Here is a 17,198-nt window from a genome sequence, read left to right as displayed (position 1 = left end):
TAAAGTCTACACCCTCACCCCTTTCCTCAACAACAACCTCGTGTAACAGATCTGGTGTTATTGATTATCGTTGTCGCAGTGACGTGGTGGCTTCGAGTTCAACGTTTTGTAAAGTCTACACCCTCACCCCTTTCCTCAACAACAACCTCGTGTAACTGATCTGGTGTTATTGATTATCGTTGTCGCAGTGACGTGGTGGCTCCGAGTTCAACGTTTTGTAAAGTCTACACCCTCACCCCTTTCCTCAACAACAACCTCGTGTAACTGATCTGGTGTTATTGATTATCGTTGTCGCAGTGACGTGGTGGCTCCGAGTTCAACGTTTTGTAAAGTCTACACCCTCACCCCTTTCCTCAACAACAACCGAGAGAAACGTGGTCTGGCATTGGACGGGAAACTGAAACACGAGGACACAAACCTGGCTTCTAGTACATTGTGAGTACAATATGTTTTATACAATGCTGTGCTATGCTAAAATATTCTATGCTATACTATGTTATACTATGCAATGTTATACTATACTATACTATAATATTCTATACTATGTTATAGTATGCAATGTTATACTATACTATACTATGCAATGTTATACTATACTATACTATAATATTCTATACTATGTTATAGTATGCAATGTTATACTATACTATACTATAATATTCTATACTATGTTATACTATGCAATGTTATACTATACTATACTATGCAATGTTATACTATACTATACTATGCAATGTTATACTATACTATAATATTATATACTATGTTATACTATGCAATGTTATACTATACTATACTATAATATTCTATACTATGTTATAGTATGCAATGTTATACTATACTATAATATTCTATACTATGTTATACTATGCAATGTTATACTATACTATACTATGCAATGTTATACTATACTATGCAATGTTATACTATACTATAATATTCTATACTATGTTATACTATACTATAATATTCTATACTATGTTATACTATACTATAATATTCTATACTATGTTATACTATGCAATGTTATACTATACTATAACATTCTAAACTATGCTATACTATACTATAATATTCTAAACTGTGTTCTACTATACTATAATATTCTAAACTATGTTATACTATACTATACTATAATATTCTAAACTGTGTTATACTATACTATAATATTCTAAACTATGTTATACTATACTATACTATAATATTCTAAACTGTGTTATACTATACTATACTATAATATTCTAAACTGTGTTATACTATACTATAATATTCTAAACTGTGTTATACTATACTATAATATTCTATACTATGTTATACTATGCAATGTTATACTATACTATAACATTCTAAACTATGCTATACTATACTATAATATTCTAAACTGTGTTATACTATACTATAATATTCTAAACTATGTTATACTATACTATACTATAATATTCTAAACTGTGTTATACTATACTATACTATAATATTCTAAACTATGCTATACTATACTATAATATTCTAAACTGTGTTATACTATACTATAATATTCTAAACTATGTTATACTATACTATACTATAATATTCTAAACTGTGTTATACTATACTATAATATTCTAAACTGTGTTATACTATACTATGTTATAGTATAATTTTCTAAACTGTGTTATACTATGCTATACTATAATATTCTAAACTATGTTATACTATACTATAATATTCTAAACTGTGTTATACTATAATATTCTAAACTGTGTTATACTATACTACACTATGTTATACTATAATATTCTAAACTATGTTATACTATACTATGTTATACAATACTGTACTATAATATTCTAAACTATGTTATACTATAATATTCTAAACTATGTTATACTATACTATGTTATACTATGCTATACTATAATATTCTAAACTATGTTATACCATACCATACTATGTTATACCATACTATACTATAATATTCTAAACTACGGTTATACTATACCATACTATGTTATACTATGCTATACTATAATATTCTTAACTATGTTATACTATACCATACTATAGTATGTCATACTCTACTATTCTATGCAATCTTATACTATACTATTCTATACTGTGTTGTACTATACTATGTTATATTATGGTATTCTATTCTTTACTATGTTATATTATACTATTCTATACTGTGTTGTACTATTGTATACTATGTTATACTATACTATGTCATATACTAAACTATACTATTCCATGTTAACTTTTTATACAATACTATAACATACTGTGTTGTACTATTGTATACTATGTTATACTATGGTATTCTATTCTTTACTATGTTATATCATACTATTCTATACTATGTTGTACTATACTATACTATTCCATGTTAACTTTTTATACAATACTATAACATACTATGTTGTACTATTGTATACTATGTTATACTATGGTATTCCACCCTATGTTATAACTCTACCATGCTATACTGTTCTATGTTATACCATACTATACTCTATTAAACTATACAATTCTATACTGTGTTCTACTATTCTATACTATGTTATATTATTCTATACTATGTTGTACTATTCTATACTATGTTGTACTATTCTATACTATGTTATATTATTCTATACTATGTTATATTATTCTATACTATGTTATATTATTCTATACTATGTTATATTATTCTATACTATGTTGTACTATTCTATACTATGTTCTACTATTCTATACTATGTTATATTATTCTATACAATGTTATACTATTCTATACTATGTTCTACTATTCTATACTATGTTATATTATTCTATACTATGTTATATTATTCTATACTATGTTGTACTATTCTATACTATGTTATATTATTCTATACTATGTTATATTATTCTATACTATGTTCTACTATTCTATACTATGTTATATTATTCTATACTATGTTATATTATTCTATACTATGTTCTACTATTCTATACTATGTTATATTATTCTATACTATGTTGTACTATTCTATACTATGTTATATTATTCTATATTATGTTATATTATTCTATACTATGTTCTACTATTCTATACTATGTTATATTATTCTATACTATGTTGTACTATTCTATACTATGTTATATTGTTCTATACTATGTTATATTATTCTATACTATGTTCTACTATTCTATACTATGTTATATTATTCTATACTATGTTATATTATTCTATACTATGTTCTACTATTCTATACTATGTTATATTATTCTATACTATGTTCTACTATTCTATACTATGTTATATTATTCTATACTATGTTCTACTATTCTATACTATGTTATATTATTCTATACTATGTTCTACTATTCTATACTATGTTATATTATTCTATACTATGTTGTACTATTCTATACTATGTTATATTATTCTATACTATGTTATACTATTCTATACTATGTTCTATTATTCTATACTATGTTCTACTATTCTATACTATGTTATATTATTCTATACTATGTTATATTATTCTATACTATGTTATATTATTCTATACTATGTTCTACTATTCTATACTATGTTATATTATTCTATACTATGTTCTACTATAAGTCGCTCTGGATAAGAGCGTCTGCTAAATGACTTAAATGTAAATGTTATATTATTCTATACTATGTTATACTATTATATACTATGTTATATTATTCTATACTATGTTATACTATTATATACTATGTTATATTATTCTATACTATGTTATATTATTCTATACTATGTTCTACTATTCTATACTATGTTATATTATTCTATACTATGTTCTACTATTCTATACTATGTTGTACTTTTCTATACTATGTTATATTATTCTATACTATGTTGACCTATTCTATACTATGTCATAGTATTCTATACTACGTTGTACTATTCTATGTTATATTATTCTATACTATGTTGTACTATTCTATACTATGTTATATTATTCTATACTATGTTGTACTATTCTATACAATGTTACACTATTCTGTAATATGTTATACTATTCTGTAATATGTTATACTATTCTATACTATGTTGACCTATTCTATACTATGTCATAGTATTCTATACTACGTTGTACTATTCTATGTTATATTATTCTATACTATGTTGTACTATTCTATACTATGTTATATTATTCTATACTATGTTGTACTATTCTATACAATGTTACACTATTCTGTAATATGTTATACTATTCTGTAATATGTTGACCTATTCTATACTATGTCATAGTATTCTATACTACGTTGTACTATTCTATGTTATATTATTCTATACTATGTTGTACTATTCTATACTATGTTATATTATTCTATACTATGTTGACCTATTGTATACTATGTTGTACTATTCTATACTATGTTATATTATTCTATACTATGTTACACTATTCTGTAATATGTTGTACTATTCTATACTATGTTATATTATTCTATACTATGTTCTACTATTCTATACTATGTTATATTATTCTATACTATGTTGTACTATTCTATACTATGTTATATTATTCTATACTATGTTATATTATTCTATACTATGTTCTACTATTCTATACTATGTTGTACTATTCTATACTATGTTGTACTGTTCTATACTATGTTACACTATTCTGTAATATGTTATACTATACTATTCTATACTATCATGTACTATGCGTTACTATACTATACTGTTATACTAGACTATGCTGCTATACTATACCATACTATACTATACTAGTGTCTACTATGCTATACTATAATATACTATGCTGTACTATACTACGCTGTTATACTAAGCTATACTATAATACAGTGCCAGTCAATAGTTTGGACAGACCTTCTCATTCGAGGATTTTTCTTTATTTTTACTATTTTGTGGAAATCTGTCCTTTGGTCTGGATAGTCCAAATTTGAGATTTGTCTTTGTGGGACGCAGAGTAGGTGAACGGATGATCTCCGCATGTGTGGTTCTCACCGTGAAGCATGGAGGAGGAGGTGTGTTGGTGTGGGGGTTCTTTGTTGGTGACACTGTCTGACACTGTCTATTCTATGCTATGCTATTCTATGTTATGCTCTGCTATGTCATGTTAAGGTTTCCCCCACTGTGGAGGGATAAAAGCTGAAGTTAGTCTCGCTGTCTTCAGACATATTGTGTATTGACCCTATTATTGTCTTGATGTCGTCGTCCGATATTTTCTCATATTACACAGTTCATATCTGTATACAACAACCACACCAGCTTCCACAATCCCACCAGTTTCCACAATCCCACCAACTATCCCACCAGCTTCCACAATCCCACCAACATTCCCACCAGTTTTGATAATCCTACCAACAATCCCACCAGTTTCCACAATCCCACCAACAATCCCACCATCTTCTACTATCCCACCAGCAATCCCACCAGTTTCCACAATCCCACCAATAATCCCACCAGTTTCCACAATCCCACCAGTTTCCACAATCCCACCAGCTTCCACAATCCCACCAGCTTCCACAATCCCACCAGCTTCCACAATCCCACCAGCTTCCACAATCCCACCAGCTTCCACGATCCCACCAGTTTCCACAATCCCACCAGTTTCCACAATCCCACCAGCTTCCACAATCCCACCAGTTTCCACAATCCCACCAGCTTCCACAATCCCACCAGCTTCCACAATCCCACCAGCTTCCACGATCCCACCAGTTTCCACAATCCCACCAGCTTCCACAATCCCACCAGCTTCCACAATCCCACCAGCTTCCACAATCCCACCATCTTCCACAATCCCACCAGTTTCCACAATCCCACCAGTTTCCACAATCCCACCAGCTTCCACAATCCCACCAGCTTCCACAATCCCACCAGCTTCCACAATCCCACCAGCTTCCACAATCCCACCAGTTTCCACAATCCCACCAGCTTCCACAATCCCACCAGCTTCCACAATCCCACCAGCTTCCACAATCCCACCAGCTTCCACAATCCCACCAGCTTCCACAATCCCACCAGCTTCCACGATCCCACCAGTTTCCACAATCCCACCAGCTTCCACAATCCCACCAGTTTCCACAATCCCACCAGTTTCCACAATCCCACCAGTTTCCACAATCCCAGGTGGTGAATGAAGGGCTTGGTGATAATCAGAGGATGTCAGTCAGTGATTTTTTTAATAGATTTTTTTTGTCCGATCAACAGGTTAAGAGAGGGAGCCAACAAGGAGATCCTGGGTATCATCGTATCCTACAAAGTCAAAGTGAAGCTTGTTGTGTCTCGAGGCGGGTATGCACTTTACACATACATCTTGGTGTTAGAGATAGGGTTTACACATAGATCTTGGTGTTAGGGTTTAAACATTCATCTTGGTGTCAGAGTTAGGGTTTACACATAGATCTTGGTGTTAGGGTTTAAACATTCATCTTGGTGTCAGAGTTAGGGTTTACACATACATCTTGGTGGCAGAGTTAGGGTTTAAACATTCATCTTGGTGTCAGAGTTAGGGTTTACACATACATCTTGGTGGCAGAGTTAGGGTTTAAACATTCATCTTGGTGTCAGAGTTAGGGTTTAAACATATATCTTGGTGTCAGAGTTAGGGTTTACACATACATCTTGGTGTCAGAGTTAGGGTTTACACATACATCTTGGTGTCAGAGTTAGGGTTTACACATAATATCATAAGATGGTTAATGTTAATGTAATGAATTAGTGCTCTAATTCCTAATTCTATGTTACTGTATTGCTGAGGTAAAAAAAAAAACTGACAATGTTTCATTGATTTCAGACTCTTAGGAGATCTGGCAACGAGGTAAACAGAGATGTTTCTGTGATGACGGTGCATGCCAATACTGGTGGCTAGAGTTGTAGTGCTGTTTGTTTTGCTGAAGAGATGTACATATATACTCTACGTTGTTATACAGAGCAGACTGTAATATCAGTATAATAATACAGGATGTAAATAAAATACATTGAAATGCTAATTCATAAACTTGTTTGTTCATCATACATCAATCATCTACATGTAGTTTCATTTTCTTTTCCAGCGATGTCCATGTTGAGCTGCCATTTACGCTAATGCATCCCAAACCAATCGAAGATGCAATCTACAGAGATGGTATGTTTCTACTTCTATGCACTATTTTCAGTTCACAAGTTTTCAATGTCTTTCTGTTTTCAATCAATCAACAAAACCTTTCTTGGTCTGAGATGATGAATTATAATGGTCCATTAATTGTCTTTCAGCTGCAGACGAGGCGCCAATAGACACAAACTTGATAGAATTTGACACAAAGTAAGAAGCTCTACTCCTGGTCTGTCTGATAGTTTAACACAGTATAACACAGTCACCCTGTTTGTTTGTCTGTCTGTCACTCTACCATACTGGGCCTCGTTGCTTGCTGCCTCTGCTTACTGCTTACTGCCTGCTGTTTACTGCTTACTGCCTGCTGTTTACTGCTTACTGCCTGCTGCTTACTGCTTACTGCCTGCTGCTTACTGCCTGCTGCTTACTGCCTGCTGTTTACTGCCTGCTGCTTACTGCTTACTGCCTGTTGCTTGCTGCTTACTGCCTGCTGCTTACTGCCTGCTGCTTACTGCCTGCTGCTTACTGCTTACTGCCTGCTGCTTACTGCTTACTGCCTGCTGCTTACTGCCTGCTGCTTACTGCCTGCTGCTTACTGCCTGTTGCTTACTGCCTGTTGCTTACTGCCTGCTGCTTACTGCCTGCTGTTTACTGCCTGTTGCATACTGCCTGTTGCATACTGCCTGTTGCTTACTGCCTGCTGCCTGCTGCTTACTGCCTGCTGCTTACTGCCTGCTGCTTACTGCCTGCTGCTTACTGCCTGCTGCTTACTGTCCTTGTCAATAAAACATGGCTTCACTTCCTCTTGTTTCATTTCCTCTCTATAACAGTCCATCTCTGGTCATACAGCCTAACAGTCCATCTCTGACCATACAGCCTAACAGTCTATCTTTGGTCATACAGCCTAACAGTCCATCTCTGACCATACAGCCTAACAGTCTATCTTTGGTCATACAGCCTAACAGTCCATCTCTGACCATACAGCCTAACAGTCCATCTCTGACCATACAGCCTAACAGTCCATCTCTGACCATACAGTCCATCTCTGACCATACAGCCTAACAGTCCATCTCTGACCATACAGTCCATCTCTGGTCATACAGCCTAACAGTCCATCTCTGGTCATACAGCCTAACAGTCCATCTCTGACCATACAGCCTAACAGTCCATCTCTGACCATACAGCCTAACAGTCCATCTCTGACCATACAGCCTTACAGTCCATCTCTGACCATACAGCCTAACAGTCCATCTCTGACCATACAGTCCATCTCTGACCATACAGCCTAACAGTCCATCTCTGACCATACAGTCCATCTCTGACCATACAGCCTAACAGTCCATCTCTGACCATACAGCCTAACAGTCCATCTCTGACCATACAGCCTAACAGTCCATCTCTGACCATACAGCCTAACAGTCCATCTCTGACCATACAGTCCATCTCTGACCATACAGTCCATCTCTGACCATACAGCCTAACAGTCCATCTCTGACCATACAGCCTAACAGTCCATCTCTGACCATACAGTCCATCTCTGGTCATACAGCCTAACAGTCCATCTCTGACCATACAGCCTAACAGTCCATCTCTGACCATACAGCCTAACAGTCCATCTCTGACCATACAGCCTTACAGTCCATCTCTGACCAAGTCCATCTCTGACCATACAGCCTAACAGTCCATCTCTGACCATACAGCCTAACAGTCCATCTCTGACCATACAGTCCATCTCTGACCATACAGCCTAACAGTCCATCTCTGACCATACAGTCCATCTCTGACCATACAGCATAACAGTCCATCTCTGACCATACAGCCTAACAGCCCATCTCTGACCATACAGCCTGGTCATACAGCCTAACAGTCCATCTCTGACCATACAGCCTAACAGTCCATCTCTGACCATACAGCCTAACAGTCCATCTCTGACCATACAGCCTAACAGTCCATCTCTGACCATACAGCCTAACAGTCCATCTCTGACCATACAGCCTAACAGTCCATCTCTGACCATACAGCCTAACAGTCCATCTCTGACCATACAGCCTAACAGTCCATCTCTGACCATACAGCCTAACAGTCCATCTCTGACCATACAGCCTAACAGTCCATCTCTGACCATACAGCCTAACAGTCCATCTCTGACCATACAGCCTTACAGTCCATCTCTGACCATACAGCCTAACAGTCCATCTCTGACCATACAGCCTAACAGTCCATCTCTGACCATACAGCCTAACAGTCCATCTCTGACCATACAGCCTAACAGTCCATCTCTGACCATACAGCCTAACAGTCCATCTCTGACCATACAGCCTAACAGTCCATCTCTGACCATACACATTAACCAGCAAATAGGCCCGATTATGAATAATACATTCAATATTGAATGTATTAGTGTGTCTCTCATGTAATGTTGTCTCTCCCAGCACACCCTCTTTATCGTTTCAATCCCCCTGGTTTTATGGCCATTTCTATGACTGACAGCAGCAAAGAGACGGTAACCATGGCAGGTTTCTGTAGCTCCCAGGCTGTTAAGAAGCATTAGTGTTGTTGACGGACCCGTGTCATGATGCGCTGACGATACCATTTCAGACGTGATGTGCTGACGTGTTTCCTAAACCCCGTAATGTCTGTAAATGACTATGACCAGGATTCAACCCCCCAAAAAAAAAAATGCGTTTGTCCGCAATGCGCGTTTTTAGAAGGGCAATGTTCGTGCGTTCGCGGAGCCTACTGCTCAAGGTAAACGCTGCGCACTGTATGTCGGGTTCAGTGGGAAATTCACTTTTAAACGGTGCATTGTCCAACTGCGCGATCCGGATTGATTGCCGAAATAAATAACGGCAACAGTAACAAGGCAAAAAAAACAACGACAACAACAGAATAAGCTAAGACGTTTGCTGAGCTGACAGGCCTACAGTAAATAAATAATCAAAATAATTGTGTGGTAACCTTGATTTCACCCCTTTTTTTGAACCACCTGTGTGTAGTGCAATATGAAGGGGTTATAACGAGTTGTAAAGGACTGTGAGCTTTATAACGGCTTAAACAGTATAGTCGCTAATCAGTGCACTTCACTAACCATCTTTGATCTAATACACGTTATTGAACATCTGATCTAATACACTTTACCAACCATCTCTGGTCTAATACACTTTACTAAACATCTGATCTAATACACTTTACTAAACATCTGATCTAATACACTTTACCAACCATCTCTGGTCTAATACACTTTACTAAACATCTGGTCTAATACACTTTACTAAACATCTGATCTAATACACTTTACTAAACATCTGATCTAATACACTTTACTAAACATCTGATCTAATACACTTTACTAAACATCTGATCTAATACACTTTACTAAACATCTGATCTAATACACTTTACTAAACATCTGATCTAATACACTTTACTAAACATCTGATCTATTACACTTTACTAAACATCTGGTCTAATACACTTTACTAAACATCTGATCTAATACACTTTACTAAACATCTGATCTAATACACTTTACCAACCATCTCTGGTCTAATACACTTTACTAAACATCTGATCTAATACACTTTACTAAACATCTGATCTAATACACTTTACCAACCATCTCTGGTCTAATACACTTTACTAAACAAATGTCTCCCTGTCTGCCATGAACCAAAATGTCTCCCTGTCTGCTATGAACCAAAATGTCTCCCTGTCTGCTATGAACCAAAATGTCTCCCTCTGTCTGCTATGAACCAAAATGTCTCCCTGTCTGCTATGAACCAAAATGTCTCCCTGTCTGCTATGAACCAAAATGTCTCCCCATCTGCTATGAACCAAAATGTCTCCCCCTGTCTGCTATGAATCAAAATGTCTCCCTCTGTCTGCCATGAACCAAAATGGCTCCCTGTCTGCTATGAACCAAAATGTCTCCCTGTCTGCTATGAATCAAAATGTCTCCCTCTGTCTGCCATGAACCAAAATGTCTCCCTGTCTGCCATGAACCAAAATGTCTCCCTGTCTGCTATGAATCAAAATGTCTCCCTCTGTCTGCCATGAACCAAAATGTCTCCCTGTCTGCTATGAACCAAAATGTCTCCCTGTCTGCTATGAACCAAAATGTCTCCCTGTCTGCTATGAACCAAAATGTCTCCCTGTCTGCTATGAACCAAAATGTCTCCCTGTCTGCCATGAACCAAAATGTCTCCCTGTCTGCCATGAACCAAAATGTCTCCCTGTCTGCTATGAACCAAAATGTCTCCCCATCTGCCATGAATCATTAATGCACTTAATGTGTACTTCTGGATCCTGACTAACTGAGTTTACTCTCTCCAGCGACGATGACATCATCTTTGAGGATTTTGCGCGTCAGCGGCTGATCGGAGCGAAAGACGATGAGGATGAGGAGGGTGCGGACTCTCCCAAGCTGAACCACAGATAGAGGAGGGAGATGGAAGCTGCTGTGTTGTTCCTGTGTTGTGGTACAGAGGAGCTACTGTGACTGGAGGAGAGAGGGAGACCCTTTAAACACGCTCACAGTGGTGCCGTTGTCCTGTTCTTGTTCACATTCGTCTTCTCCATACAGCAAGGATGTCAGAGAGAAAGTTTAGAGGAAATGAGGCCTAGTCGTGGTGTGGTTTGAGGGGGTGGACCTTGACGCCTAGTTGTGGTGTGGTTTGAGGGGGGTGGACCTTGACTTCTAGTCGTGGTGTGGTTTGAGTGGGGGGCCGTGAGTTCTAGTCGTGGTGTGGTTTGAGGGGAGTGGACCTTGAGTTCTAGTCGTGGTGTGGTTTGAGTGGGGGGCCGTGAGTTCTAGTCGTGGTGTGGTTTGAGGGGGTGGACCTTGAGTCATAGGCGTGGTGTGGTTTGAGGGGAGTGGACCTTGAGTTCTAGTCATGGTGTGGTTTGAGGGGAGTGGACCTTGAGTTCTAGTCGTGGTGTGGTTTGAGGGGAGTGGACCTTGAGTTCTAGTCGTGGTGTGGTTTGAGGGGAGTGGACCTTGAGTTCTAGTCGTGGTGTGGTTTGAGGGGAGTGGACCTTGAGTTCTAGTCGTGGTGTGGTTTGAGGGGGGTGGACCTTGAGTTCCAGTCGTGGTGTGGTTTGAGGGGAGTGGACCTTGAGTTCTAGTCATGGTGTGGTTTGAGGGGAGTGGACCTTGAGTTCTAGTCATGGTGTGGTTTGAGGGGAGTGGACCTTGAGTTCTAGTCATGGTGTGGTTTGAGGGGAGTGGACCTTGAGTTCTAGTCATGGTGTGGTTTGAGGGGAGTGGACCTTGAGTTCTAGTCATGGTGTGGTTTGAGGGGAGTGGACCTTGAGTCATAGGCGTGGTGTGGTTTGAGGGGAGTGGACCTTGAGTTCTAGTCATGGTGTGGTTTGAGGGGGTGGACCTTGAGTCATAGGCGTGGTGTGGTTTGAGGGGGTGGACCTTGAGGTCAAGTCGTGGTGTGGTTTGAGGGGAGTGGACCTTGAGTTCTAGTCGTGGTGTGGTTTGAGGGGGTGGACCTTGAGTCATAGGCGTGGTGTGGTTTGAGGGGGTGGACCTTGAGTTCTAGTCGTGGTGTGGTTTGAGGGAGTGGACCTTGAGTTCTAGTCATGGTGTGGTTTGAGGGGGTGGACCTTGAGTTCTAGTCATGGTGTGGTTTGAGGGGGGTGGACCTTGAGTCATAGGCGTGGTGTGGTTTGAGGGGGTGGACCTTGAGGTCAAGTCGTGGTGTGGTTTGAGGGGAGTGGACCTTGAGTTCTAGTCGTGGTGTGGTTTGAGGGGGTGGACCTTGAGTCATAGGCGTGGTGTGGTTTGAGGGGGTGGACCTTGAGTTCTAGTCGTGGTGTGGTTTGAGGGGAGTGGACCTTGAGTTCTAGTCATGGTGTGGTTTGAGGGGGTGGACCTTGAGTTCTAGTCGTGGTGTGGTTTGAGGGGGTGGACCTTGAGTTCTAGTCATGGTGTGGTTTGAGGGGGTGGACCTTGAGTTCTAGTCGTGGTGTGGTTTGAGGGGAGTGGACCTTGAGTCATAGGCGTGGTGTGGTTTGAGGGGAGTGGACCTTGAGTTCTAGTCATGGTGTGGTTTGAGGGGGTGGACCTTGAGTTCTAGTCGTGGTGTGGTTTGAGGGGAGTGGACCTTGAGTCATAGGCGTGGTGTGGTTTGAGGGGGTGGACCTTGAGGTCAAGTCGTGGTGTGGTTTGAGGGGGTGGACCTTGAGTTCTAGTCGTGGTGTGGTTTGAGGGGGTGGACCTTGAGTTCTAGTCGTGGTGTGGTTTGAGGGGGTGGACCTTGAGGTCAAGTCGTGGTGTGGTTTGAGGGGGTGGACCTTGAGTTCTAGTCGTGGTGTGGTTTGAGGGGGTGGACCTTGAGTTCTAGTCGTGGTGTGGTTTGAGGGGAGTGGACCTTGAGGTCAAGTCGTGGTGTGGTTTGAGGGGGGTGGACCTTGAGTTCTAGTCGTGGTGTGGTTTGAGGGGGTGGACCTTGACTTCTAGTCGTGGTGTGGTTTGAGGGGGTGGACCTTGAGTTCTAGTCGTGGTGTGGTTTGAGGGGGTGGACCTTGAGTTCGAGTCGTGGTGTGGTTTGAGGGGGTGGACCTTGAGTTCTAGTCGTGGTGTGGTTTGAGGGGGTGGACCTTGAGTTCTAGTCGTGGTGTGGTTTGAGGGGGTGGACCTTGAGTTCTAGTCGTGGTGTGGTTTGAGGGGGTGGACCTTGAGTTCGAGTCGTGGTGTGGTTTGAGGGGGGTGGACCTTGAGTTCTAGTCGTGGTGTGGTTTGAGGGGGTGGACCTTGACTTCTAGTCGTGGTGTGGTTTGAGGGGGTGGACCTTGAGTTCTAGTCGTGGTGTGGTTTGAGGGGGTGGACCTTGAGTTCGAGTCGTGGTGTGGTTTGAGGGGGTGGACCTTGAGTTCTAGTCGTGGTGTGGTTTGAGGGGGTGGACCTTGAGTTCTAGTCGTGGTGTGGTTTGAGGGGTGGACCTTGAGTTCTAGTCGTGGTGTGGTTTGAGGGGGGTGGACCTTGAGTTCTAGTCGTGGTGTGGTTTGAGGCGGGGTGGACCTTGAGGTCTAGTCGGGGTGTGGTTTGAGGGGAGTGGACCGTGGAATATGGACATGGAGGAGGAGGTCTTGCTAAAAGCAACACAAACTTGTGATAAAAACACTCCAGTGGCAGCATACCATTAATGACTTTATTATACCTGTTTTCATTAGGACTGAACAGTCACCTTTAATGACTCTGTTATACCTGTTTTCATTAGGACTGAACAGTCACCTTTAATGACTCTGTTATACCTGGTTTCATTAGGACTGAACAGTCACCTTTAATGACTCTGTTATACCTGGTTTCATTAGGACTGAACAGTCACCTTTAATGACTCTGTTATACCTGGTTTCATTAGGACTGAACAGTCACCTTTAATGACTCTGTTATACCTGGTTTCATTAGGACTGAACAGTCACCTTTAATGACTCTGTTATACCTGGTTTCATTAGGACTGAACAGTCACCTTTAATGACTCTGTTATACCTGGTTTCATTAGGACTGAACAGTCACCTTTGTATTGAAATTAGATTTAATGTAACTACAGTTCTGGCCTTCATATGTAAGGAATACTGGAACTACTGCCTAAACCAATGACTTGATAATAGCAATGCACAGAGCAGGACAGTCCACTGTATCACCCCAAGAGCAGGACAGTCCACTATACCACCCCAAGAGCAGGACAGTCCACTATACCACCCCAAGAGCAGGACAGTCCACTATACCACCCCAAGAGCAGGACAGTCCACTATACCACCCCAAGAGCAGGACAGTCCACTATACCACCCCAAGAGCAGGACAGTCCACTATATCACCCCAAGAGAAGGACAGTCCACTATACCACCCCAAGAGCAGGACAGTCCACTATATCACCCCAAGAGAAGGACAGTCCACTATACCACCCCAAGAGCAGGACAGTCCACTATATCACCCCAAGAGCAGGACAGTCCACTATACCACCCCAAGAGCAGGACAGTCCACTATACCACCCCAAGAGCAGGACAGTCCACTATACCACCCCAAGAGCAGGACAGTCCACTATATCACCCCAAGAGAAGGACAGTCCACTATACCACCCCAAGAGAAGGACAGTCCACTATACCACCCCAAGAGAAGGACAGTCCACTATATCACCCCAAGAGCAGGACAGTCCACTATACCACCCCAAGAGAAGGACAGTCCACTATATCACCCCAAGAGCAGGACAGTCCACTATACCACCCCAAGAGCAGGACAGTCCACTATACCACCCCAAGAGCAGGACAGTCCACTGTACCACCCCAAGAGCAGGACAGTCCACTATACCACCCAAAGAGCAGGACAGTCCACTGTACCACCCCAAGAGCAGGACAGTCCACTATACCACCCCAAGAGCAGGACAGTCCACTATACCACCCAAAGAGCAGGACAGTCCACTGTACACCCCAAGAGCAGGGGCGGCAGCGTAGCCTAGTGGTTAGAGCGTTGGACTAGTAACCGGAAGGTTGCGAGTTCAAACCCCCGAGCTGACAAGGTACAAATCTGTCGTTCTGCCCCTGAACAGGCAGTTAACCCACTGTTCCCAGGCTGTCATTGAAAGTAAGAATATGTTCTTAACTGACTTGCCTGGTTAAATAAAGGTAAAATTTAAAAAAAAAATTAAAAAGAGCAGGACAGTCCACTATACCACCCCCCGAATAAATATTTTATCAGGAAGATAACTGATCTATTTATATGAATGAATGGCCTTGTTCTTTTGCATGGAACATACCGGTACTTTCTATGTGACACTTATGTTCCCAATTCATCCCAGGTAGCCTAGCGGTTAGAGGAGGCAGGTAGCCTAGCGGTTAGAGCACTGGGCCAGTAACCTGGAGGTTGCTGGTTTAAATACCCGCGCCAACGAGGTGAAAAGTCTGTTGATGTACTCTTGAGAAAAATGGTGAGCAAGGCACTTAACCGTAATTTACTCATTTGCTTACTACTACAGGGGTACCACACCACTACAGGGGTACCACACCACTACAGGGGTACCACACCACTACAGGGGTACTACACCACTACAGGGGTACCACACCACTACAGGGGTACTACACCACTACAGGGGTACCACACCACTACAGGGATACCACACCACTACAGGGGTACCACGCCACTACAGGGATACTACACCACTACAGGGGTACCACACCACTACAGGGTAGCACACCACTACAGGGATACCACACCACTACAGGGTACCACACCACTACAGGGATACTACACCACTACAGGGGTACCACACCACTACAGGGGTACCACACCACTACAGGGATACCACACCACTACAGGGGTACCACACCACTACAGGGGTACCACACCACTACAGGGGTACCTGGTAGTAGAGGGGTACCACACCACTACAGGGGTACCACACCACTACAGGGGTACCTGGTAGTAGAGGGGTACCACACCACTACAGGGTACCACACCACTACAGGGGTACCGTACCACTACAGGGGTACTACACCACTACAGGGGTACCACACCACTACAGGGATACCTGGTAGTAGAGGGGTACCACACCACTACAGGGGTACCATACCACTACAGGGGTACTACACCACTACAGGGGTACCACACCACTACAGGGTACCACACCACTACAGGGGTACCACACCACTACAGGGTACTACACCACTACAGGGGTACCACACCACTACAGGGGTACTACACCACTACAGGGGTACCACACCACTACAGGGGTACCATACCACTACAGGGGTACCAGGGGTACCACACCACTACAGGGGTACCACACCACTACAGGGGTACCATACCACTACAGGGGTACCAGGGGTACCACACTACTACAGGGTACCACACCACTACAGGGATACTACACCACTACAGGGGTACCACACCACTACAGGGGTACCACACCACTACAGGGGTACTACACCACTACAGGGGTACCACACCACTACAGGGGTACCACACTACTACAGGGGTACCAGGGGTACCGTACCACTACAGGGGTACCACACCACTACAGGGGTACCATACCACTACAGGGGTACCACACCACTACAGGGGTACCATACCACTACAGGGGTACCATACCACTACAGGGGTACCAGGGGTACCACACCACTACAGGGGTACCAGGGTACCACACTACTACA

At 41.2% G+C, this 17,198-nt stretch overlaps 1 protein-coding gene across 1 annotated transcript in view; it reads left to right on the top strand.

Moving 5' to 3' along the window:
* The window catches only part of arrb1 (arrestin, beta 1), a 77,962-nt gene extending 66,225 nt beyond the window's left edge, over positions 1 to 11,737 (top strand). The window contains exons 11-16 of the mRNA XM_046315121.1: positions 298 to 435; positions 6,161 to 6,244; positions 6,747 to 6,770; positions 7,006 to 7,076; positions 7,205 to 7,253; positions 11,376 to 11,737. Of these exons, the coding sequence (XP_046171077.1) occupies positions 298 to 435; positions 6,161 to 6,244; positions 6,747 to 6,770; positions 7,006 to 7,076; positions 7,205 to 7,253; positions 11,376 to 11,481 (472 nt within the window). The 3' untranslated portion in view covers positions 11,482 to 11,737. The remainder of the gene's footprint in view (positions 1 to 297; positions 436 to 6,160; positions 6,245 to 6,746; positions 6,771 to 7,005; positions 7,077 to 7,204; positions 7,254 to 11,375) is intronic.
* The last annotated feature ends 5,461 nt before the right edge of the window (positions 11,738 to 17,198 follow it).

This window comes from Oncorhynchus gorbuscha, linkage group LG19 (assembly GCF_021184085.1).
Source record: "Oncorhynchus gorbuscha isolate QuinsamMale2020 ecotype Even-year linkage group LG19, OgorEven_v1.0, whole genome shotgun sequence".
NCBI lineage: Eukaryota > Metazoa > Chordata > Actinopteri > Salmoniformes > Salmonidae > Oncorhynchus > Oncorhynchus gorbuscha.
Note: the sequence above shows the minus strand (reverse complement) of the source record. Positions and strands in the feature narration are given on the sequence as shown.